At 41.4% G+C, this 26,561-nt stretch overlaps 1 protein-coding gene across 2 annotated transcripts in view; it reads left to right on the forward strand.

The window, feature by feature from the left end:
- mylka (myosin, light chain kinase a) overlaps positions 1-26,561 on the forward strand; it is a 65,097-nt gene that overhangs the window by 3,621 nt on the left and 34,915 nt on the right. Inside the window, exons 2-10 of one of the 2 annotated variants that reach the window (XM_072685895.1) lie at positions 7,550-7,706; positions 19,180-19,387; positions 20,700-20,745; positions 21,213-21,378; positions 21,647-21,812; positions 22,055-22,076; positions 22,195-22,727; positions 24,034-24,237; positions 25,923-26,057. In XM_072685895.1, coding sequence (XP_072541996.1) covers positions 7,554-7,706; positions 19,180-19,387; positions 20,700-20,745; positions 21,213-21,378; positions 21,647-21,812; positions 22,055-22,076; positions 22,195-22,727; positions 24,034-24,237; positions 25,923-26,057 — 1,633 coding nt within the window. In that variant the 5' untranslated portion in view covers positions 7,550-7,553. The remainder of the gene's footprint in view (positions 1-7,549; positions 7,707-19,179; positions 19,388-20,699; positions 20,746-21,212; positions 21,379-21,646; positions 21,813-22,054; positions 22,077-22,194; positions 22,728-24,033; positions 24,238-25,922; positions 26,058-26,561) is intronic. The other variant, XM_072685896.1, reaches the window with a different exon arrangement.

The following is a 26,561-nucleotide window of genomic DNA, read 5'->3' on the forward strand; positions in this document are numbered from 1 at the left end:
TCCATCGAATACTTTTCGAAGTTAGGGATTTGGGGAGTTGAGGATGGGTTGGGGTGGTGATCATCAAACATCCTGACCTCACTAATGCGCTTGTTGCTGAATGCAATCAAATGTAGTAGAAAGCAGAGACAGAGACAACAAAAGCAGGATATGTTTTTTTTAATACCCTTGATTTCTGAAAAAAAATGAATGAGCAGGTGTCCCACATCCCCCTACAAAATCCCATACTTTTGTCCATATATATTTTTATATAGGCAAATATTTTTATGCATATATTTTACATCCACTATATGTTTCTATATTTCTTTCTTTGGCTTCTATTATGGTGATCTGTTCTATACCTTATATAAAGCAGTACTGCACGTGTATGCCACTGAAAAGTGTGCATTAGAAATGTGTTCAGTCCCCAGATGCAAGAGAAATCCTTACACCTATTATAACCACCTTTAGCATTTTCTTTTTATCCAAATCTCACCTCACACAGAGCAGTCCACTTGGGTAGCATCATTGAAGATGCCCTGCAAGCATTAATCAGCATGTAGCAGCTCTTTTATTGTATTGTTAACAAAAATACAACCTGGTGAGAAATGCTTTTCCCATGTTGATTTGGCAGACTACCTCCCATTTGCTACAAGTCCGCTCATTTTTACAAAATGACCTGCTTGCATTTAGACCCTCAGAGGGTCTCATAAATATTAAAGTACTATTGCACTGTTTAATCTGAAGCAGGTGTGCCTTCCTCCAGAATGCAAGGTTATGCTTGTGTTCTTGCCCAAAGGCCCGGCTGTGAATCAGTGCTATCATTTGACAGTAACAAGCTCGCATATTTCTCGAAGCAGACTCCCTTGGAGAGACCTTATTGGAACATGGAGGAATGTACGGATGACCACTGGCTTCCATCAACGTCCACAGTGAACCAATTCTTTAGAGTGCAGAATGAGGATTGATTTAATGCAATTGGGGTTTGATGGTCACCATGCGTGGTTCAGGTCTGATGCACTCCATGAATGAAGAGACGCCGGTGTTTGTTCAGATTGCAAACTTTCATGCAAGGCTGTTTTGAATGAGGGCATTTCCTTTTTCTACTATTTTTATAGCCTATATTTATTTTCAGAAAGGCATTGAACTCCATTTCAGCAATTACAGAACCTAAACCTGGAATTCTGTGCTTTCCAGTCTGGTGCACTCATGCTTGCTCTTCTGTAAAAGATTTTCCCATTTTTTAGTGTGAACTGAAGCAGTAGTGTCTGGACTGTCTGCGTAAACTCTGTTTAATCATGCAGATAAAATATGCAGTCTGATTCATGTCTTTTAAAAAGAAGAACTATTGATATGAAGTGAATATTGATATGCATTTTGTTGATAAACATCAGTGGACATATGCAATAGGACATATACAGAAGGCAAGTACAATGTGAGGACAGCATGATAACTAAAGAAGTGGCGGTGGGAGTGGCGCAGTTCACATCAAATCAGATGACCTTACTGAACAGATCAGTATTGCTTTCTGAATTCAGACTCTAAAACTGTAAGATGCTTCTGTTCACTCCAGAGTTCATCTTGCTGCTGCTGTCGGGGGTCACACCATTGCCTAGATCCAATGAAATGGCTGCAAACCTTAGCAGGTGATATCATATAGAATGTGCTATAAGAGGCTAAAGCAAAATGGGCAAAAAGTGGATTTCTTCTGGCTGTCCAAGCCAGTAATTTGACCGAAATCCCAGAGAGCATGATTTCACTTACAGCAGAACTCTTGCCCTGAAACAAGCAGAAACTGAAAATGGCTTCATCAGAGACCTGGCAAAGCATTGCCATAGAAGATGCCCAGACTCTGATGATGTCTACAGACTTCAGGCTGTCATTGATTACAAAGGATTTGCAACAGCGAAGCAAGTGTGACAGTTTTATTTGAGACCATAGTCATTTGCCTAGTTACATGTGGTTCTTTTTAAATCTTGACTATGCATAATTTGTTTTACCAAATATAGACATAAATACACTGGAATTACAGCTAACATTCAGCACTTTAGCCTCAGACACTGATTCATTTCAAAACCAACATGCTGGAAAACAGTCAAAACAACTGTAATTGTGTGATTGTATAATTTCATACAAATTACATTTGAAGAGGAAGTTGAATTATCTACGAGTAATCTGACTGAAGGTACACTTTGGGTGAAGGAGCACAAATGTTAACACAGTGCCCTGCTGGATTACTAAAACACATGTAATCCCATGTTTCTCCAGGGTAATTTGGAGTGAGCAATAAGCAAAACATCATGCCAGGATACTGACATCAGAGTTCCAGTACCTCTAAAACCGTAAATACGCTCGAAAATTCCCATGGGGAATAAGGACCTTGTTGACAGTGTAGAAATGCAATGGAGGTGGAGTGTGGACAGGAAAAACAATGTGGTTTCTGGTCAGGTTGGCCCAAATATAGAAGGTGGTTGGTTCTGAGGTTGGTGAAAGACCTGACTGGGAGTGTTCTAACAGCATTCACATGCTAAGTGGCATCAACAGAAAAAGACAGATGTTTTCAGGTTTGAGAAACCGTTGTTTATTAGGTTTACCAGCATTGTAGCTGACTTCATTGGCCATTTTATCAGAATCCATCAGAATCAGAATAGATGCAATTTGTTAGTCAACAAAGATAGACAACAAGGAGCATGCCTGACTGTTTAGCCTGTAATATGGCCTTTTTGCCATTAGGTATGATCATTGGTGGTCAATGTCTGTTGGCTGGCTAGGTCTACTTGATAAACCCATGAACCTATAGTGTATTTAAAAAAAGATAACAAAACTCCATTAACTATATTAATCATCATCAAAATGCTATCTGGCAAATGGTGATCCTTGGATGGCCCCTTTTCATTGATGGATGAAGTTGAAGAGGGCTGACCAAATGTACAAAATGTGTTTTTATGGTAGATATAACAGATTAAATATCTGGTACAATTGCAGGTATCTACAATATCTGCCTTATAAACTGGCAAACCCAGGCCAAACATTTCCATTTTTGAAAATATTTCCATCCACATTGAAATATGAGCATGCTAGCCCTGTCCGGGGAGATAGTAATTCATAAACAACGTCAAAACCCAACGAAGAAGGAAGAATTTGTAGGGGTTTAATCCCAAATTACGCATTACTCCCTATGTAGTATACTACACAAGTCGGGAAATGATGGGTTTTAAATTTCAGTAGAGAAGTATATATTTGTAACAGTATTTATTTTTATTCACATGTCGAAATATGAACTCTAGTGCTGTCTGCACTAGACGTAGAAGTAGACGTTGTATACTTTTTGTAACTATATAGTGTTCACTATATAGGGAATTTGAGATTCAGCCAGAAACATGCATGCGTTGTGACGTCAGGGAAATTCGAAAAGCTCCATTTTACTGTGTTTTTGTGGGGAAGGGAGACTAAAAAAGGCCTAAATTAAGAACACATATCTGCATACGTGTGGACAATGACCCACTGTACCCTAAATGAACGCTTTAACCAGTAAAATCAACCTATGCCATCCATTTCAGGGTTTGTTTTTTGTTTTTTCGCCTTTTGCTTTGCTCCAGCACACCTCATTCAAGTCGTTAGGTAATCACGTTGAATCAGGTGAGACCAGGTGAGGGCAGAGAACACACCTTCTAAACGTTGTGTGTTGCAGGGTTTGTTTGCCAACACTACGTTACACAGACTTTACACATTGACATTTGAGATATGAGTGTGTGTCTCTGTGGTAGGGATGCATCAATCCGACCTTTTCAGTTCTGATATGATAACAATACATAGAACATTGCGTATCAGCTGATACCCGATCCGATCCCATTGTTAAATATATAAACCTTTTACCTCATCATGTGGAAGACAGTATCAGAATTGCCGTAAACATTACTAACTGTAAAACACAGATTGTTATGTATATTTGTTATGTATATTTGTCACTAAAATCATTAATTGTGCTGGACCTTGGCACTGTTGTCTGGGCTTAGGACTTTTATTCTAAAATTTGAAGTGTGCGTGACTAAAAAGGAGCTAGCAGCTCCTCCGTTCTCGGTTCTCTTCATATGGAGGACTAACTGTGGCAGTGACGTCATCACCCCTTTCCCCTTGTTCTCGGCTATCCTGCCTTACAGACGGAAATCCCTAACTGAACTGTTCAGCTTGTCAGCTCTCTATCACTGAAAACGGCAGAAACAGCAAAGCTGTGGCTTTTAAAAATGGAAATGGGGGATTTAAATCTGGAATTTACTGATATTTAGTGACAAAAAACACAAAAGCAGTTGAGTTTGGACACTTCTGGGGCTCTGGGAAACATCCCCCTGCTCTCCCCTCCTTGCTCTTGAGTAAACAGAGCAGGCTGCTGAAACTATTAGTGTGGATCTTGGCTGTTTTTCCAAGCTGGTTTACTCGCTGATAGTCAGATAGGGTACATTTAGCAGTTTGCTATGATATGATATTTCCCAAGAACTGGGTATCCTTTAAGGTATTTAGCTGACGCTCTTATCCAGAGCAACTTGGATCCCAAGGTGGATCATATTACAAAGGTGTGCCAGTGTAGTGTTGGGAGTCTCGCCCAAGGACTTATTGGGGTAGCGCAGCATAGTCACCCAGACCGGAATCAAACCCCAGTCTCCCACACAGTGTGGTAGCTCACTGGCAGGTAGGGGTGTTATCTGTTGCACCACACAAACCACTATGTGTATCATGTCTGTATGTTACTCTGATCCTATGTTATGATCCCTAGAAGTGTGGGAATCGGGTTCAGTGAATGGGTCGGCCTAATTCTCAGATACCAGAACAAGCTATACAGGATCGGATCTTTGCATCCCTACTTTGTGGGACAGCTGGTTCTACAGCAGAGTCTACACAAAGAGTCTTCAAGCAGTACCTCTCATGCTATGGTGAAACCAGAACAAATTCACTGTATAACAACAGCCAGGCTGTAACCGCACCAGAGGGTGAATGGGTTTAACCATGGCATTATTGTAACAAAAGTGGTCAGCCTTTACAGCTGCATGTCATTTTGATTCTTTGATTCTGGTGGACTTTTTTGATTAACACAAAATTTGGAATTTAGGAGTTTAAAGAGATGGGCCAAGCATTGAATGAGGCTGTAAATTTCACTCTCTGCTGACAGTAGAGAGAATGAGAGAGTGTTGAGGAAGCTTGGAGATAAAGGACATTTGGTTGCATTCAGTCTATGCAGGCAAGGCCTACCTCATTGAGAAACTAATAGGCCATAGAAAGGCTCTCTAGAAAGGCTCCTCGAGTACACATCAGAGGACGAGGCAAAGATAGGGAGGAGTAACGGAGTGACAGGGGGAAGGAAATGTAGAGAGAGATGGAGGAGGAAGAAAAGGAAGAGTGGGCCACATCAAACATCCAGCTGTATTTACATTATCCATTCAGTGTTTGGCAGGCTTTCCCGGTCCTTGCATGCATGCTGTATTCTGCCCTGCTTTATATTGAGGTACTACACTTTTAATCTGGGTTGCTGAGCAATATAGATTTTTTTTAAGCTTTGTGCACAACATCCTTCTTGACCTCTTGACTTCCCACTGTAAAGGGTCAGCCAAAGCGGGATGCATGAACAAGCACTCCGCACATGCTGGACCTACTGGCCCCGAGCAGAAGAACTGAATTGGCTTTGACTGTGTGCGTGTGTTGAAAACCACTGAGGCTTAGTTCTAAATCTGTTTGTGCTTGAAGGCTATACTTTTCATATTGACAAAGATGTAAATATATACTCATAAATCAATGTAGAGTTTATAGTTCTGATCTGTGGATCAAAGGCAATACGGCTTTAAGGACTGTATTAAAATATAAAATGGTTCAAAATGCTTTTAAGCTCAAATGATTCTTATTTGTTTACATGTATCGACCAGGGAAGCATATCGTCTGTGATTAAATGGAGACCCTTAGGGCCTTCTAGGCTCTCAGAAAAGGTTGAATGATTTCTGGGAATTTTATATGTTTTTTGTCTCATTTTTGTTCATTTTTATGAATTAATGATGCATTAATGAAGCATTTTCCTTCTCCTTTGTAACTAAAGAGGTAAGTATTAAATGTTTGTTGGCAGCAAGAGAGTTAAACTGCTAAATTGTGTAATTAGCACTTCTTTGTCCTCTGTGGTGTCAAGAAAAAGACAGCTGAACAAGCTTTCCCATTGGTTGGGACTTCATGAGCAGAGCGGAAGGCCTGAACAGGTCAAATAAACCACCAACACAATTAGGAAATGACAAGAGACTATAATCACGTTCAGGTTTCCAATGGGTGGGAGGGGCAGTTGCATGCAACAATGTCCCTCTAGGCCTTGTGGAAGTCTGAGATGTCCCTGACTGTGAATACAATCCGTAGTCTTACTAGAATTCAGAGTTTAGAGAAGTGTTGGCTATGTGCCAGGGCTCTTTACTACAACATACAAGGTAAATGTTAATGTCCGTCACAAGCTTCAAGACAAATATTCAGTGTCTTTCACAATCTTTGAATGTTCAAGAACCATAGGATAAATTAGCATTATTCTACAGGTGGCTTTTTCCTTGTTTTGACAGAGTTTTGACCTTTGTGGCATGATCTGAAGATTCTGAGGGAAGACAGAAATGTGGATGTGGCTATGTTTCAGGGCATTTTTTTCATAATCTGATCTTTTTAAAGTAGTCAGTATGCCAAAATATTAGATGTGAAATCTGTTAAAAAAAAAAAAAAGTTTGGTAGCAAAATCCCCAACAGTGTATTGAAAATCTCTGTGTTGTTGAAGTCTCTCAGGGAAGTCAAGGATCTTAACGTTGTGCAGGTTCCGATAGCCTTATCAGGTGCACATGGGTCTTAAGTTGGAGAATGATAATGTACATATATGGTGTTGAAGTGTGGGCATATGTGCACAGCAAAGCTGTAGTACCAGATCATAAGAATAGCTCACATAAGAGACATTCTAGCGACGCATCCATGTGCTCATCTCTTTGGATGATTAGGTAGTTTGTTTCTGTAGGTCATGAGATAATGTTTTCTTTTTTTTGGTGGAACCTCGAATTAGATCCTGTACTTGTCTCTCACTCATATGGAATGTTAGTTGTTCCCAAATTTAAAAATAGGCTTTGGCTTTATTCTCAGCTGGAGAAATCTCTGATAAGATGGATATGATGTCATCTGTCATGTTACCTTATCTGTTTTTTGAACCTGCAGACCAAATGTTCTCTTTGGCATCATGATTGCAGGCAGTGCAGTGCAGTGGGCAGCAGTGTTATCCAAATCTGTTTTGGAGCTTTAATGCCTCGGACTTACTAATTAACTAAATATGTACTTTCTGTTTTAATCACAAAAGCAAGTGGAACAGTTAAAGCCCTGGAAGGGAAGAGGGAGAGATTAATTTGTAAACATGGGAGTAACTTCCTCTTCAGTAACAAAGGGAAAGGAAAATGCATCACACAGAATTTTGCTTTGAGCTGTAATGCAGAGGCTGGCGAGTTACAAAGCTTTGCTGTTGTCTGTTGTAACCAAAGTCAGCTCCATGCGATTCTCTCACTCTCTTTCTTTTTTTTCTCAGAATTATGGGAGATGTGCAGTTGGTGACCAGCTCTCGCATCTCGAAGAGCAGTCTGACCATGGGGAGGAGCTCTCCGAATAATGAAGCCCCAGTCTTCACCCTGCCTCCACGTAATGCCCGTGTGTGTCTCGGGGGCACTGCTCGCCTTGAGGGCAAGGTACAAGCAACTCATTCAACCCTTTTGCACCTTTGCACAGTATGATAGAATGATTAAGCTGTCTATAGTATCATCATCATTCTTTCACCATCATCAACATCATTCACAGTCATTTTTCTATATGCTAGGATCTTGACCTCTTATTGTGACCAAATACCCACTTAAAAACGAGCAAGTAGAGCAAGTAGAGCAAGATTAAACTGACAATTTAATGCTAAGTTGAGGTTTGACCAAGAAATAATGACTTCAAAATATAGTTTAAAATCTGTTAATGTATGTTTGTGCTTGGAATCTAATGAGAACTTCGTAAACTAAAAATGATTGAAGCATGTTGGCGTTAACATTTTCTAGGATTCATCATGTTGTTGTCTTCCAGAAGTGAACCTGATGTTTATATTTCAGTTTCAGTAAACTGTTCAGATGCAGCCACACACAAGCAAATGGAATTCACAGTGAATCTTGAGGTCTTATGTGCAGTAGAGTTCATAATTTCTCACTGCTCAAAAATGCTGTTCACATGCATGTGGGATGAGTAGCTTGGTGCCACCTTCCTCATCCCAAAAGCAATCAGAGAATCAAAACATATGGAAACCGTATTTCCAGAGTGGTTAAAAACATAGTACAAAAAAACATGGTAAAAACAATAACAATAATAATAATAATAATAATAATAATAATAATAATAATAAAGTCACTGTACAAACGTGAGCCGAGCCAACTAATCTGACTCATTGAAGAGAGCCGGCCTTCACATCAGTAATATCAGCCATGCTGCATTCTTTTTAGTTCTACTTGCCTAATTATTAACCAACTTGAAATAGCTCTGGGAACAACTTCTCCATCCAGGTGAACAAAAGAATGCAGCCCAGAACGTGAAATATTTCCCCACTCCACTTTTCATCTTTTACACATTCTTATTTCACAGAACTCAAGTTCAAATGATCTGTAGTATTTTTAATGTTTTGGTCAGTAGATCCCTATCAAGGATTTTTTTTTATTCCTTATTACATTCAGAATTTCTGAGCCGGTTTTCGTACAGAGGTGAGGTGGATTTGGACCGATTCTTTGCGGTCTCCCCAATACACTCCATGGATAAACACAGAGGAAATTGAAATAATAAAAGAAGCTACAGACATGGCCAGGGTTAACTGGCCAGACACACTGTGGGAGTTAAGTCTGCTGAGACTAGGGTGGGGGGGTTGGTCTTGTTTCCCCCTGCCTTCAGTTCTCAGACGCATTGTCAGAAAGCACCCAGCCATAGAGACACACTTGGTGAGCTCACACTCTAGTAGATGTTGGCAGAACATGGGGTTTCAGAGGCTTGACACTTGTAGCACACTGAGTAACAGACAATCTGCTGGGAATGCACCACTAAATTCTGCTAAAATGTCCTGAGGATCTGGTGTTGTGCAAAGTACTTCTGCTTCTACTAAGTTTCAAAGCTACACTTTTTATTTGCTCCGACTGCATCTGAATGACACAGACTATATGGTCAAAGGTTTGAGGACGCCTGCTTGTTTGCCTGATATCAAGGGTAATAAAGAAAGTTTATCCTGCTTTGGTTGGAGATGTAGATTTTTAGAGCATTGCTGCGAGAATTTGATTGTGTTTAGCCTCAAGAACATCAGTGAGGTCAGGATGTTGGATGATCACCACCCTGCCTCATCTCCAACTCTCCAGCTCATACCGAAAGCATTGGATGGAGCATCGTCATTCCAGAGAACACAGTTTCACTGCTTCACAGCTCAATGCTGGAAGCTTTCTACCCCTCTAGCTCATGCCTGGCTGTAGGCATGGTGCCAATAGGTTCTTGTTTATCTGCTCCAGAGTGTGCTAATCTATTGGCAGTTCTTCTCTACATGGACTAAACAAGCTGTGTGTGCATGTGCACTTTCCTGTCAGCAATGGAAGCAACTTAGTTGTGTCATGAAATTCACGGATTTCATTCATCAGAAGGGGTGTCAAATATTAATACTCTTTCAAACTAATGTCTTATCATTGCAGGTATCTCAGAAATGCAAACATTTGTGGAGAGTAAATTTGGGGTATCTTTGGTGGCACCCCAACCCTGCAGCACCATTAGTGTTCTGTAAGCTCCTCAACACCATGCCTAAGCTCCCTCATGCCACAAGTGTAGTGGCTGCTCATTTCTACTTTTCTGTAAACGGTAAGATGGTATAGAAGTGGACAGCAGGTACTTTAAGTAAGGATTTTGGACAACAGAAGAGGAGAGGAAAGTCAAGCTGAGCTAAGATGACTAGAGAGGTTCTGAAAGAAGGCTGTACTTTGCTTTCTCAGCTTTTATTGCACTTGATAATAAGTACCAGGCTCGTACCTGTAAAGTAACTGGCAGAAATATGGATGAGGGCCAGTACCTTCTGTTAAAATGGTGAAAAGCACATAAAGAATGAACTTTTTTGTTGAAACATATGGTGCTTAAAGGTGTGGGTCAGTGAAACCTGTAGAGAAACATCTGCTCGTTCAGTGTTACTTACACAATTAAAAGTGCAAATAGCAACCCCCCCACACACGCATTTTTTAGGATTTGATTGCATTCCACCACAGGAGCTTTAGTGAAGTCAGGTACCGGTGATGGATGATTACCTCTGGATTATAAATAGCACTCCAACTCATCCCAAAGGTATTTGATATTGCTTCATCATTCCAGAGTACACAGTTCCACTGTTTACAGCCCAATGCTGAGAGCCCTTATAACCCTCTAGCTAAGAGAGCATCAGGCATAGTGATAGGCTCATGCTCAGATCTTCCACAGTATCCAATTCTAGTGGCAATGCTTTTCTGTGGAGGTGTCTGGATACATCTGGTTCAGCTACACAGCATTCTGAGTTGAGATTCTTTAATGAAAGGAAAATATAGTCCAGGCTTAATCAAAATTAATAAATATATGAAGTTTAACCACTTGTCGGTACACTGTCCCTATCACTAGGCAACACGCTTGAAGGAATGTTACCTGATGCATCGACTAGCAAGTGCCTGTGCCGGCCAGCATCACTCTGAGGGGATATGGGGAGGGAAAGAGAGCGCCATCTATCCACCTGGGGAGCAAGGCCAATTGTGCTCTCACAGCTTCGAACCCACATAGTGGCAGCGGCTTAGTCCCCTGGACCACTCAAAGTTCTCACTTTTTGTTTTTTGTTCTTCCATAAAGCCTTTTAGCTTGTTTGGTAAATGGCTAAATGATCATTTGAGAGATCAGATTATGACCATATTTTCTCAGACCTTTTCATTCTTCATTTGAACATTTATAAGATGTCTGAAAAAGAATCCTGCCTACAGCAGATGTAATGATGTGATAATCCATATTGGGTGTATTATAAATGTACACCACATGGATCCGACGGTCTCTGTGTACCCTACCTAGACACTCAAATAGAAACTGAAGCTGAGAACTAGGAGACATTAGAGTAGGGCAGCTTCATACTGATTGGAGATACTTGCTGTGAAATACTTCTACAACCCTGTTATTTGTTATTTTTATTCACACTGTCTACAGAAGTACCAAAGTCTTTAAAAAGTGATTCATGATGTTTCACAGCCTCTTGGAAGTTCAGCTGGAGGTTCAGCGTCATTGCTTTCAGTGTTCTGTGTGCATGTCTGAAGATGGTGCTTGACATTGATGCTCTACAACTCAGTTCATTTCTCTTCTGTTTTAAATGTAAGCCTTCTATCATACAAAAAACTACTGTAAACAGAAGTACAGCTGCAGCAGAGCAATTCGATTCATAACTGTTGTCTGGAGAATGGAAAGTTGGAGAGGACATTAGGCAGACAGGCCGTTGCTGGGATAGTCTTCTGTTTTGGCCCATTAGCAGTTTGGATAAATCCAGTATCATTTTCAGGTTTAGAATGCGAACCGTGTCTGCATCTGCTCCCTACTGACAATCGCAGGCTGTAAATCCGACCAAAAACAACAATGAAGAATCCAGAAGATTCGTTAAAAAAAAATCTTCTGCTCCTGCTGTTGTGGAGCTCTGCAGTAATATTAAGGACTTGAATGCCTTATGGTACCATTCCCTCGCATGGGTTCCTGCATGATCAGTCAGCTTGACACTTGCTGTGGAAAATCACAGAATTTGCTCTGTGTTACAGCAGTACGACTGCATGTAGCTATAGCATCTTTTCCCTACTGAAGTCTAAGCCTCGTCCCAATGCTAGCACATTTTAATGTGGTTGCCACTGAAGTGGACTCAAATGTGCTGAGGCTATGTTCATGAGCTCGAAGGTCGAGAGGTCAGTTCTGTGTATACTGTATGTCCAAATGTTTGTGGACAGCCCTTCTAAGGATTGCATTCAGCTACTTAAAGTTGCACCCATTGCTGACACAGATGTGCAAATGCACACACAGAGAGTCTAGTCCCTGTAGAGAAGCCAATAAAATAGGACTTATAGGAAGCAAATAAACCTATTGGCCCCATGGCTAATGCCTCCAGCATTGAGCTGTGGGCCAGGGGAACTGTGTTCTCTGAAAGGATGGTGCTCCATCCAGATGGGTTGGGGATAAGGTGGGGTGGTCATCCAACATCCTGACCTCTTGTCATTGAATGCAATCAAATTACATTACAGCAGCTTTCCAGAATATAATAGAAAGCCTTCACTGGACAGCAGAGAGTTACTTCAATTAACAGAGTTATTTTTTTAACACTCATACTTTTGTCCAGATATGGTAGTTCAACTTCAAAACAGGCCTAGTAAACAGAGTTAGCCTAGCCTTCGCCTGTGCTAGTTCCTCTGAAAGACAGGTCTGAGAATGAGCTCTGATAGGGATTAAAATACCTTCGTCTTGTGACTCGCAGTTTCCTGCTGTACTCCTGTTTTTATTTTTCTCTCTCAGATGTTTCGGAGCCATCGAGCCTGTTTGCTTTGATGAGCAGAGAAAGGGCAGGCATTTATAATGGTGTTTTGAGGGGAGGCTTGAAATGGAGTAATCTGCACTGTTAACATAAAAGGAAAGAGCATTTGGAACTGGGAACATTCTGAATGGACAGTGGTGCAATGCAACAGTGCAAACTTCAAAATGCGTTTCAGATATGATGGAGCTGCTGCAGGACAGCTGTGCAGAAGAGCAGAAGATCTGGCAGAGAAAGTGTGTGTGTCTTTGCTTTGTCAGTCCCATTTTCAGTTCACCCAAAGACAGCACCCTAAGAGGTTCACAAACATCTGCAAACTGAAACACACACACACACACACAGTGCTCTCCTTTGTCTGATTTATAGAGGAGAATGAAAGCGAAGGCAGGGCATTGGGAGTGTGGAGGAGTTGCACAGTTCCCACAGGAGCTGAGGGTGTTGGAGAACATGTTACACTGTGATCTAACACTTTCTGGCTACATCAGTCATCACACTTGGACACACATACACTCATGCTCGCATACACACACACACACACACACACACACACACACACACACACACACGTATAACACATGTATAACACATGTACAGATAGAAAGGGAGTAAGTGAGCACCTGAGTAGGGAAAAAAAATCATAAATGTTAATTGTACAGTTGATTACATATGTTTTTTTTTTTTAGCAGTTGTTTATTGTTTGAAGGTTTTCCAAAAGAGACATATTTACATATGCAAATGAGATATTCATCAAATATATGACATTGACATTCAGATAGTGTTAGAGTTTAATGTATGTGTAATTGTTAAAGAAAATAGGATTCTCTCTATGCAGTGTTGGTCTAAAGTAGTGTCCGGGTCATTTAGTCTTTTATGCTTTTCACAAATCCCACCATAAATCCAGACATATATATCAGAGTAGGGTTGGAAATTAACATGTACAAATTCACAAATGCAGATGTTCTATAAACGTTTTTAAGAATTGGCCTCACAGCTTCCCAGTGAGATCCAAAAAAAAACCCCAACAAAATCATGCAAAATTTGTGGGAACACCCCCTCTGATGAATGCATTCAGATACTTGCTGACACAGATGTGCAAATGCGCGCACACACAGCTTGTCTAGTCCCTGTAGAAAAGTCCTGCCAATAGAACAGAACTCTCTAAAGCACATAAACATGAACCTGTTGGCCTCATTCCTAATGCCAGGCACGAGCTAGAAAGCCCTTCTAATGTAGACCTTTTAATGTTCGTGTTGCTGAATGCAATCTAGTCTAGTAGAAAGCCTTCCCTGGACAGTAGAGTCAGTTACTCCAACAAAAGCAGGATAGGCTAATTTTTAAATACCCTTAAATTCAAAAGAAACAGTGAAGGGGCGTGTGTGCCAGTACTTTTGTACACATAGTGTATGAGTTTGTAACTTTTGGACCCAACCCTATAAAATCGGTTTTAATTTAATTGCATTTATATATACAGTTTAAAAGAAGACATGTTAGAGATGCACTATATCCAGAATTTCCATCGTCAGATGAGCTGCTTCTTGAAGAGCGGAGTGCACGGCTATACTTTACTGTAAAACTCCTGTCCTTCCCAGGGACCACAGTAGGCTACATCACAGTGTACTGCTCTCACAACTGGGAAACATTACAGTCGCATTTGTTTTTAAAGCTATTCCTTTGGAGAGAGCACACTGGCATTGAACTTACACACTCTACACATGTTCTTATTTTATTTAGGGGGCCTGGTACCTGTTTGACAACAATACCGATTGTCCAAGCCCTTTACCATCCACTGTTAATATTCGCAACCTGATTCTCCAATTTCATTTGGAAATAGCAGTTGGAATTGCATTTCAGGTGTTCCATGCTTCAAGGCTGCATGGTCATTCACTTCGCTTCCATGCTCCAGGGTCATGTTTTCAATATGGCGGAATGCTCCTGTGAGAACAAGGAATTTACAGAGCATGGAGGCATGTGAGCTTTCTTTCCTCTTCATTTGTCCTCCTCTTTTTTCCCCTCTCCTATTTATTTGCTCCAGGTCAGCTAAAGGCAGGCCGCATAGGGTTATATAATATTCCTCTGGTATGGAGAGGAGCTGTGGAAGCGTGTGTGAGGCACAGTGTGAGCGGCAGTGCAAGGTATGCCGTTTAAAAAACCTGACAGGACAGGAGCTTATTGGAAGCATATGTGAGCAATTGCTACTCTCTAGTTTCTCCCTCTCCTCTCCTCTCCTCTCCTCTCCTCTCCTCTCCTCTTTTCTCCTCGCATTTTGTGCCTTAGTCTGGAGTGCAATATGAATATGTTCAATTCACTTTTAACGCAACTCGTTTAACGATTAAGCTTCGTTAACTGTTAAGTGTTTATGGATTTTGCCTGATGATAACTTTTGTGTAGAGACAGTAGCAGTGCATAAGTAAGCCCTCTGTTTTGGGATTACCAGGCAGCGCTTTGTCCTCGCCAGGTTCTGACAGCAACCGCGGTGCCAGGAAAAAGTGATAACAGAAAGAAAGAAGAACATCAGGTTCAGTTAGCTGATTTAAGGAGCAGACAGATATTTCACCCCCCCCCAACACCCCCAACCTTTCCACACCCCTCCCACCCCGACCCCCCTTGGATGGAAATACAGCTGTAGATTCCCTCATTACCACCATAGCGTTCATGCCAGTAACATGGTGATATGAGGATGAAGGACAAATTCATATTTCCCATGTAAGGAAAAAAATACATGCAAAACATTGATTAGTTATAACATTAAACCCGCCTGTCTAATATTGTGTAGTTCAGCTCTGAGCTGCTGAGGCATGCACTCCACAAGACATAGCCAGCATTAACCCTTTTAGTGGATCGGACCAGACACCTAGTCTTCGCTCGGCCAGTTGCCTAATTTATCCTACCCCTAGACAGGTGCCATTCTAACGACATAATCTACACTGTATGTCCAAAGTGTTTGTGAACGCCCCTTCTAATGAATGCATTCAGCATTCACCCCTTGCAAATGCACACGCAGAAGATAAACATGAATCTGTTCTTAGCCTAATGCTAGGATGCTGTGAACTAGAGAGGGGTATAAAGCCCCCCAGCATTGAGCTGTGGAGCAGTGGAACAGTGTTCTCTGGAGTGGCTGTGCTCCATCCAAGACTTCTGGGAGGAGTTGGGATGATGATCATCCAGCATCCTAGCCTCATTAACAGTCTTGTCACTGAAGGCAATCAACTCCATACAGCAATGCTCCAAAATCTGGAAGAAATCCTTCCCTGGACAGTGGGGACAGTTACTCCAATACCCTTGATTTCAAAAGAAACAAGGAATTAGCAGGTGTCCCAATAGTTTTGTCAATTTAGTGTACGTTATTCACTTTACCTGCCAGTGGTTTTAATGTTATGGCTGATATGCAAATAGTTATTTTAGCAAAAGGAAAACATCCACTTACCGACACACAGTCCTGCCTCTATACTCAAGCCTGTTCTCCCTGAAATGACAGACAATTCTTTGAAACGCTTCTGAAGTGGGTTGGCCGAAAAAGATTTTGAGCAGTAGTGTAGAGGCCTAATTAAAGGATAAGAAAACAGAGCCGATTTTAATTGCTGACACTCCTAAAAGCATCGTAAAATTAAATAGTTTGTTTCTTCAAATCAACAGAGGTTTCTGCCCTATTGCTGTTTTACATTTTTATTAAATTGAGGTTCTGTTTGAAAGAAATTATTTTTTTATGGCTCTTTTGTTCAACTTTAAATGGCATCTTATAAATCTCGGCAGTTTGTGTGTGTGTGTTCTTTGTATGGTCTGGGTGGATTGCTTCTTTCTGGCCTCCTTTGCAAGTGCATTCTCTCTCTTTGGTCAGCAATAACAATAGTTTCATGTCTGCTCTCTGCCTCGCTGGGGCCGTTGCCTTGCTTCTGTCTGGTTGTGCGTGAAAAAAAAGGGGGAAAGAGGAAAGTCTTTATGTAAACAACCCTATGTTTTTCTTTCACTCAGCATCGGATCTGAGTGCTGCTGGATTCTTGAGGTAGAGCGCTTGACCACAGTCTCTGACTCAAGGCTTGGGTCTGAGCTGGGTCTGGAGAAGAGACAGACAGAGAGAGAGAGAAGAAAGACCTGCAGCCAGCACACTGAAGGAAATACCACTGCTGCTTTGCTTTAATAAAGACTTCAGAGCTAATATTGCTATTTTTGGGCAAATCCAAGGAGGACTGGTGCCTATCTTTGTGAGGTAATGGTTGATTCGCTCCGAAAGAGGGCACTCTGACATGCTGTTGTGAGGGTAAGAGTAAAGAAAGCGTTTCAGAGGGGATTTTGCTTTCATTTTAAACTTTTTGGTGGAATTTCGAAGGCCATCTGGAGCCAGTCTGTTGTCTACAAACTGTCGAGCCATATTCATTTGTATTTTCTATCTGAAATCTGTAGCAGCTGCGGTGGTTAGAAGTTCCCTGTGTCTTTTGTTTCAGTCACTTATTTGAAGTAAGTCCTGGTTCTGGGAGCATACCTCTGGCTTTCATGGGAAGAAAGCACTCTTTCTGCTCACATGCCTTTATATCACGGTCCTTTTCCGAAATACAATGTTGCTCTGGCACGCAGCAGTGCTGGTAGAAGAGGCTTTGTGTTGAGAAGCACAGAAAGATAGGAGACACAGAGATTGCCCAGCTCTGCAATGCTTGATGGAGTTCAAGGATTAATGCAAGAGTGAGATCTGGGAAGTGTTTTAGAGCTGATGCAAACTGGTTGCATCTCCAAGAAAATGAAGGACATGGATTTGTAGAGATAATTTGTAATGATAATGACGTGTAGGAGGCAATAGTACTGGCAGGTTTTCTCTTAATTGTGTCTTACTGATAGATATGATAGCAAAGCTGGGAAAAAAATGATGGGTAGAACTGTGAACCATTGGGACAGCAAAGAGTTTTTATTGGAAACGAAGGGAATAACTGGCATAGTGAGGGATTACCAGGAAATTAACTGGCACAGCACAGAGAAATGAAGTAAAGTCATCAAAGACTGTGGCGATGGGAACGGATTCGGAGAACAGATCTCTCGCCACCCTCTGCATGCACACAGGAATCATAAAAGTTGAGCGGGAAATGGGGAGGGAAACGTCTCCTTCAGTGAGCGTGCTGCTGTTGATAATCAGTAACTTGGTGGTTAATGATGAAGGCTGCTCTTATCATCACTATCGGAGTGGAACTGAGCCCGTTTTCAGTGCTCAGGGCCACTGTGGTCTGAGGTCTGATTATGTTTGCATTAGTGCTGTCTCTCCAGCCACCCTGTTTTAATTACGGCCTACAGATTCAGTCCGTTTCACACACCCAGCTTCTTCCTGTGGTTGGCCGTAACAAGACTCAGACAGGAAAAGCTTCTTTTGCTGTTACGGTAAATGATACTGTGATAATGCCTGTTGTTTATTGTCTAAGGTCACTTTTTCAATTCAAAGCCAATTTATGCAAGATGTGTGTTTGTGCTGTGTGCATAGCTGTTACACACAATAACTAGGGTGACAATATTTTTTATTTTAATTTTTTTTAAAGAGGACACTTTTAAATTTGTGTATGTACATTTGTTAGGGGATTTTTATACTATGGTGAGGAGCAGTTTGACCAAGCATTGATGTAGATACGGGTACATGTAGATCAATCGTGGACCTAGAGACGTGTTTATTGCTGCGTTCATGTGCTATTTAGAAGATCCTGCTTTCCACTCGTGAAGTTGGAATTACGAGCACACTTTACATGTGTGTTTCATAGTCAGACTTAAAAAATGGTGGCTAATGTAATGCAACGGATATGGTAAATGGTATTGTTCTATAGCAAGTTGAATGCACACAGATTAAAATGTGCATGAACAACCACTAAGCTGCATGGTAAAAAAAAAAAAAAGAGAGAGAAGCCTTTACCTCAACTAAGGCACCAAATTCTCCAAATGTTCCACTAGACAGTACAAGTTGAGGGGGTGCTCATGTGCTACTTTACCAAAATTCCAATAGCACGTGCCTGCAGCATCAGGCTGCAAAAGTCTATACACAGAATGTGAGGCGACTGTAGAAGCGAAAGCTGGCATGAAGGCAATGGGAAATCTTGCATGTTTTGGCAAATTTAGATCCCATAAAGACCACATGTCCGGGGAAAGAAGGACAAATGGTCACCCTAAATTCCAGATACCCAACATGGAATTATCTGCAGCACTGCAACAGTAAGCATAAGAATGCAGCATCTGAGATTTACAATAAAAAGAAAGCCTATGCAGGTATTAACACTGAACACTGCAATACAAAGGCAACACAAAACCTGTGATTGCTCTACCAAGCAAAGAGTCATTTCACCTAGTCCATGACATGATATTAGTGTATTATTTTCATTTATGAATGTACTCCAACTAGCTTGGTGGAATAGCTAGCCTTATACCTCTTAGCTAGACAGCTAGGGCTTCGAACTTTACTACGATTAGAGTAATTTAACTTCATAATCCATTTTAACAGGGTTCTGAGACCATTTCTGTCTACTTGGGAATCTTTGTTGTATTTTGCATACTTTTTACAGACAAGAGAGGCTTCTGTAACTCCTATGGATTTACGCCACCTTTTAATAATGAATTCCTCTTCCTCTTTATTTGTTCTTCTGAAGGTACGTGGTTGTCCAGAACCTCAAGTGTGTTGGATTAGGAATGGAAAAGCAATGATCGCCGGAGGTCGGTTCTCCATGGAACAGAGTGCTCGCGGGACATTTAGCCTGATGGTTGAAGGAGTCCAGGAAGGCGATGCAGGACGTTACACCTGTGAGGCTGTAAATGATGGAGGCAGCCGTCAAGTTACTGTGGAGATAATCATGGAAGGTACATCACTGTATTAACTGGATTTTATAAAAATAAAAGTCTCTAATAAGAAATAGGCCAAAGGTATTTTATTATTAGTTTCTTTTATAATAATTGCTGAAATGGTCACTGAAAAACTTGATGTGTTTTTTGCAGAAGGTTGTTCAAGCTTCTCAGAAGCGAGCAAACCTGACCTTCTTCTGTCTTGTTTGCCTTCTTTCAGAAATTCCACCCCTGATTCACTGTGATCATTTAACATCATTAAAACTATAACTGTCCGTTCACACCTTTTAAAGAGAAGGTTGGAACTAGGTGATGCTTTTGTGAGCTGATGTATGTGAGCTTTGTTTTGGCTGAATAACTTTCATGCCACAGAGAAATCCCTGAGTGTTGTCCAATCGCCCAGGCACAGCTAGGCTAATGAGCCCCCACACTTTAGGAGAGAGAGAGTGTGTTGGCAGGCGTCCCAAGCTTTATTCATTTAGCTTGACTAAAGTAGGGCCTGATGACAGAACACACTTTCATCCTTCACAGACCTGCTACCTTGATGCATGACCCTGAACCACACCTAATATTAAATAAGCAACAGGGTATCTCATTTTCAGATGTCAGAAATGTGAGGCATGGACACAGTAGTATTTAAAACAACATCAGGGGGCATAAAAATGCAGACGCTTGGATCGTAAACCCCAACCGCACTGTGCAAGTGGGATGTAGTTTAGACGCATTTGAATACCAGCTTCTTCAGTCATTGTCAGTCTGCTTAGCAAGTTATCATGCAGCCTCAGCCCTTGAAGCTCATGATTACAGCAGGACATTGTTAAAAAAAACCAACGGCATAGTTGAGAAACCAACATTTCTTCCCGTCCTCATTGAGGACTCTGTACGTTCCTCTTCCTGCGGCGAGGCTGCGCTGGCACTGTCCTCCTGCATGCACTGACATTCCTGTGCAAATGCTCCAGCAGCTGTGTCTGAGTGCTTCCGCTGCCGCAATGCTGCTCATACTGACTTTACATTAGCCATGAAATAGCTGCTTGGCACTGCAGTTTACATCCAGAGTCTGCGTAAACACATGCCTGGTTGCAGGAACTACATCTGCACTGATTTATACCACCATAAACATTCACTGAAACAGCTCGAGCCTCCCGAAACAGAACCATACGGGGCAACGCATGCACTCTGCAACCGGTGGCATAAACAGTGTTTGAGGTCACATTTGAAGAGAGAAGGAAAGCCAGGCCTTCACACAGCTGAGATGTGTTTGTGTGTTTTGGGTTGTACTCATGTGCCCTGGTTTGTTGTGCATTCATGTTTCTCGTCATGTTTCCCACAGAAAATGCAGCGAAGAAATACAACCTGCCCTCTTCCAGTAAAACGGGGTAAGGTGTTTGGAGTGTTTTGAGCATGTTTTTACTGACAGTCCTGAAATCTTTTGGAGCTTTGGGGTCAAGAGATCCAACGTTCTTCTGAATCATATTGAGTCCTGGCATCTTGCACTAATCTGTTTTCCCTGCATGTGAAATTTATCCCATCACATTCCATAAGAGAACATTTGTACCCCATAGCATCATGCCAGAGTTAAAAGAAACTATAAACTTAGCAGATCAGCTCATCAGAATTCTACATTTTCAAGGAGCCCCTGAAAAACAAACTCTGAATGTTTCTGAATAACCTGACCTTTCTGCCTAAAGACAGATGATGATCACTTGTCAGATCGGAAAACATCATAGCCACAGCTGTTTTTTTTCTAAAAGCTGCATGGCTGTGTCCTTGTGGAAACATTATGTTATTAGTAATAATGCTCCTGTGCTGCTGTGCTGTGTTGACTTATCTCCTCTCTTCTTAGGGGCCGTTTAGGACTCTCTGCAGTGGAGAACAGACCCAGTATCTGGGGTGAAAGCCCCCCAAAATTTGTGACCAAACCTTCTCGTCTCTACCTGAAAGTGGGGCAGACGGGCAAGTTCTCTGTTAAGATCACAGGACGTCCCCAGCCTCAGGTCCAGTGGTTGAAGGTGAGACAGTGGAATAAGATACATTAAGTATAGCTGTATTAAAACAACTTCATGAGGTTTAATGTTTAGATAACTTCTTTTTTTTCTTTTTCCCCCATATGTAATCAGCCAAAACCTGGTTTAGTTAACAAGGAATGGGAGCTTTATTTGCACCAGTGATTAACTATGATGATCAGATTAAAAAGAACACCTCTATGATAATGTTAATTCTTGTAGTGCTAAACTCTGCTACCTACCACAGCTGTATTGTCTGTATTGACCGTCTCAGGGTGAGGAAGCGCTCCAGAGTTCAGATCACTACAGCATGTTTGAAAGATCCGGGCTGCATTTCTTGGAGATCCGCTGTGCATGTGCAGAGGATGCTGGGATGTACACCTGTCTTCTGGCCAACAGTGCTGGTAAAGCCTCTGCTACCGCAGAGCTCACAGTTCAAGGTATGAAACATTCTTCATAATAAGGTTGTGAGATATCAAATGAAATCTGAGCAGCGCAGAGTGAAGGGTCTTAAAATTATTTATTTATTTATTTATTAATTATTATTTATTTGTTTGTATGCCTTTTGCCATAATCTGACTTTCCATCAGACTGTGGTTTCTTGTATCCACCTCCTTTTGGAAAGTGTGATTTTTTTCCTCTCTTCTTTTATTCCTCTCCTCTTTTATTCCTTCTCTTTCAGGTTCAGAGACCGAAGAAGGCGTGTAAGTACATTCACAAAATTGTTTTCCCATCTTTATGTTAATATTTTGTTCCAGTGTCGTCTTTTGTTCCTCAGTGTCCTTTTGTAAACCTTCTTCCAAAATCTTATCTTTCTCCAAGCAGAACCAAATCACTTCATGATCTCCCAAAGACAGCCGCCTCTCCTGCCACCAAGCACACCAGTAATGGCCTTATCGATGATCAAAGACCTGTTAGCACAACTACATGGACCGTAACCACAGAGACGCACACAATGGCGACCACCATCACAGCACCCAAAGACAACCTGGCAACCAGGTCAGAGATACGCAAAAGCACTGTGATCTCAGCACCGCAACCCACTGAAGAAGCCAAAGAAGAGGGGTCATCATTGGGTCAACAGAGATCAGTCAGCTCTATAACCTTTAGTACTCAGCAGACAAAGAAGATCAGTTCTGATTGCACCAGCAGGGGAACAGAAAAAGATGTGGAAGCAGAAGCAAATAGATCTTCAGGGAGGAGCCCAGTGCCTTCAGTGGTGGAGTCCAGCCGAGAGGCCCGCAGACTGGCCAGAGAGAGCCGGTTCGAGGACCTGTCAGCCCCACCCAGCTTTAACTCCCAGCCTCAAAGCCAGGAGGTCACAGAGGGAGCAAAAGTCGCATTTAAATGCCAGGGTAAGTATGGTTGTCTTGATGCTGACCAATCTGACTGTTCCCTTAAAGCAACTCTATGTAGCATTTTGTTGCTTAAAATAAGAGCTTTAAAATCATTGTGATGCTCCGCTGACCTGTAATAGGGAGAATAGTGTCTAGAGCATTGCTACTCTGGACTCGGCACGCTGTCAGCACTGTGTATGCCTAGAACAGCGGGGAATAAAATACTCACAAGAACTGTATAACGCTGTGTAACCCCATTCTTATTATCATCATTATTATTATTATTATTATGTAAAATCCAAAAATATTACTCTACCATGTCAGTCCACATGCTACTTTTACTGTCAGATGCCGGTATCTCTCAGCTTCTTCAGAAAGTTGTGTCCTTTAGTGGTAAAAGCAAATTTCACTTCTTGACTGTTGGGGGGTCCTGGATCAAGAAATGCCAGTTCTCCATAATGCTGCTTTAATGGAATTCAAAGATGTTTGGTGTTTGGTGCATAAACTTAACATTTATGCAAAATATATGTCTAAATCCATGCAATCAATCCATGCTGTGTTCCTAATTAACATCAAATAGACATGAAGAAATTCATTGAAACATGATTTTGTAGCATTATTTTCATAATAAAAAACAGACATTTATAATCATTTTATATAAAATTCATAAAATGTAAAGTAATCATGACTAATTGTTGCCATGTGGCAACAGCATGCAGTAAAGCCACTCCATTCTGTATTGAATACACTGGGTGTAAACAAATCCACTGCCCTGGATACACTGGACATTCCAACTTTTGCTTTTATTAATATAATTATTTTACACATTCCTTTTTCTTTTAATAGTTATGCATATGTGGCTGATATGTGCATGTGCTCGTGAATTGTTTTGCTTCCACTGTACACATTGCAGATTACCGTTACTGTTGAGTTGCTGAATGCTGTTGACATGTGGCAACAACATACATACATTAGTATTACAAAGTAAAATCTTTTTATATACATTCCTAATAATCATAAATTTTTTAGATGGCAAATCCATATATTTATACGTATTTCCTCTTTTATATTTTATTTGTGAAATAGAGCTCTAACAGCTTATCCACTGCAAAAAGGAGGTAGCATTAAAAACACATTTTACTGAGTGCATTTGGAATAACAGCAAATTGTGTGAATCATCCCTATTTCGATTTTCTTATTTTTTAATAATAAATGTAAGGTTGGAGAGTCGGTGTATCACCTCATGTTCCATATTTGAAAGCAAATCAATCTCTTGTTAAGCTGCTGAAGTGAGGATAAGTGGAAAGTGTGCGTGTGCCCACAGTGTCTGGTTGGCCGGTGCCTGCTGTGAGCTGGGTTAAAGACGGCGCTGCGCTCAGACAGAGAGCAGGGATCAGCACTCAGCAGGAGGGCAACCTGCATCTGCTGTGCGTGGACAATGTACAGAAAGCAGATGCAGGTCAGTATGGCTGCACCGTTACCAACAGCAGGGGAAAAGTTACCTCCAGCTGGATGCTTACGGTGAAAAGTAAGTGTGCTACATCGGAACAACAGACCAGTGCTGGATTTCAGCTTGCACTGTAGTAGCAGCAGTAGTAGAGACTTTATTGCTGTCGTGGGGAAATTATTTTCCAGTGAGTTACCTTCTCGTAAAGGGCAGCCAACAAATGACTACATAACACATCAACACCAAATAACGTCTGGAAATCAGAGCTCTTATTACTTTATGTATTCGTTTATTTAATCAAATAGTCCAGCAGTGAACGCAGTGATGTAGGCCTAGTGAAAACCCATGTAGGCCTAATCCCTGATCCACAGACACCTCCATTCGTATGGATGGGTAGTCTGCGTTTCAATCTTACATTGTTTAACGTTAATTCAATGTTCATTTCTATGAATTAGAAGCAGTTCTTGCGTCCATTGCAGTGCATCTGTCTGCAGGTCAGCAATTCAAAGTTCATCTGGTAGTCAGCAAAGAAGTAGAAGGGGTTGAATTATTAGCTGTGAATTTCTCCCCACTTGGTTCTGGAATGTTCCATAGTAACACTGCTGTGCTTTAGCTCTCGGGGTGTGAAGATATTTCAGCCCATTCAGGACTAACTCATCTACCACGTTCTCTGGGAGAATGAAGAACATCTGTTTTCTAATAACATCTGTAAGAACGCTATATCAAACCTTATGGGACAGAACTGCATACAGAATTTAGAAAGTGTTAAGATACATTTACGGTTGTGTAGATTTTCATATGTGGAGTCCTTTTTTTATGTCCAAAAGTGTCCAGACACCTCTTCTAATTATTGAGTCCACTTTAAGGAGCGGCCGTTGCCGGCACAAGCCCACAACGCTTGTATCCTCTCCATAGAAGAGCATTGCCGGTAGACCGGGATGCTCTGGAGAGGCCACACATGGGCTGAAGTCCCCAATATTCAATGCTAAGCCCTCCAGCATTGGGCTGTGGAGCAGTGGAATAGCGTTCTCTGAGGTGATGGAGCACGAATTTATCATCCAACAACAGTACCCTCAGTACATCAACGCTGTTTTGGCTCAAAGCAGATTCGCACAACATGTTCCATCATCTAGTGTAATTGGGCCTTCCCAAAGTTCCCAAAGAGATGCAAACTCTCCAAAACCACCGTTATTAATTTGAAACTTTCAGATCATCTCTGTCTTCAAACCTATTGGAAATATAGTGTGCATTTCACATTGAACATCTTTACCGAATACATGCTCATTTATGTTTGAGTTAGGGTCAAGTTCCGATATAATGAGAGCATGTTGCTGTTGGATTGCTGCACTAGGCTGTAAACCATGTTTAGCTGTTTCTCCTTAAAACAGAGAGAGGATGTGGCTTGTTCAGTGATAACTGGGATGAAATAGTTTAAAAAAGGAGTTTGATGAGATTTTAATGTGGGATCTGGGTGCAGGATACGGCTGAACTGAAGTCATAGGCATGCACTTATATGCTTTATTTGAGAACTGTTTGACCAAATAGAGGCCTAGCTTCTTTTATCACAGTCTGACTGCATGCTTCACTTAGCTCATGTGCAAGTATTTCATATCGTACACAGTTTAGTTCATATCTCATTTCAGAATTTTCTCACATTTTGAGGCTGAGCAATGTCAGTGTAGTTGTGCCATCTACTGGTGAGTGTAAATGCCTGCAATTAAATGCTGTGGTGTTTCCTGTCCATCCAATGTTTTGTTTGTGTGTAGGTGTGCAAGAGGAGGGCAAGGCTCCAGTGTTCAGCAGTGTTCTTAAGGGCTGCTCTGTGACTGAGGGACAGAGCTTCACTCTGCAGTGTTTAGTGGAGGCCGTGCCCCAGCCCACCATATCATGGTTGCTCAATGGTAAGGAACTACATAGAAGGTATGGGAACATTAGAAAATAATGCAAATCGATGTACAAAAAACCCTTACTACCGGTTTGGAAATCCACTCATTACTTTACAAGCCCCTCAGGTTCTAATGTTATATGCTTTCTCAGCCAACAGAGGGCAACAGTGCCCCCCACATTACTTACTGCCCAAATACATTCCCAAGCACCTCATAATGCTCATGTGTTGGATCTGTTCAGTGTTGCTCAGAAATCCAAGCCTTCACAGGGAGAGGGGCATTTCTAGGAATATCTGAAACCTCTTAAACACAACCAGGAGTGTCCAGTGAGTGTGTGCTACTGCTGTACAGCAGGGGTTGTCAAACATCCAGCAGTCAGGATCCACCAATGCAATCCAGTGTTTAAATTTTTAGGCACATTAGGCAAATATGTACCATCATACGTATTTGGAGGGACATGGCATGTTTCCTTTGGCTCATATTCAAATTTATGTTGGCCAAATGGACACCCTGGCTATT

Source organism: Salminus brasiliensis, chromosome 8 (assembly GCF_030463535.1).
Source record: "Salminus brasiliensis chromosome 8, fSalBra1.hap2, whole genome shotgun sequence".
Taxonomy (NCBI): domain Eukaryota; kingdom Metazoa; phylum Chordata; class Actinopteri; order Characiformes; family Bryconidae; genus Salminus; species Salminus brasiliensis.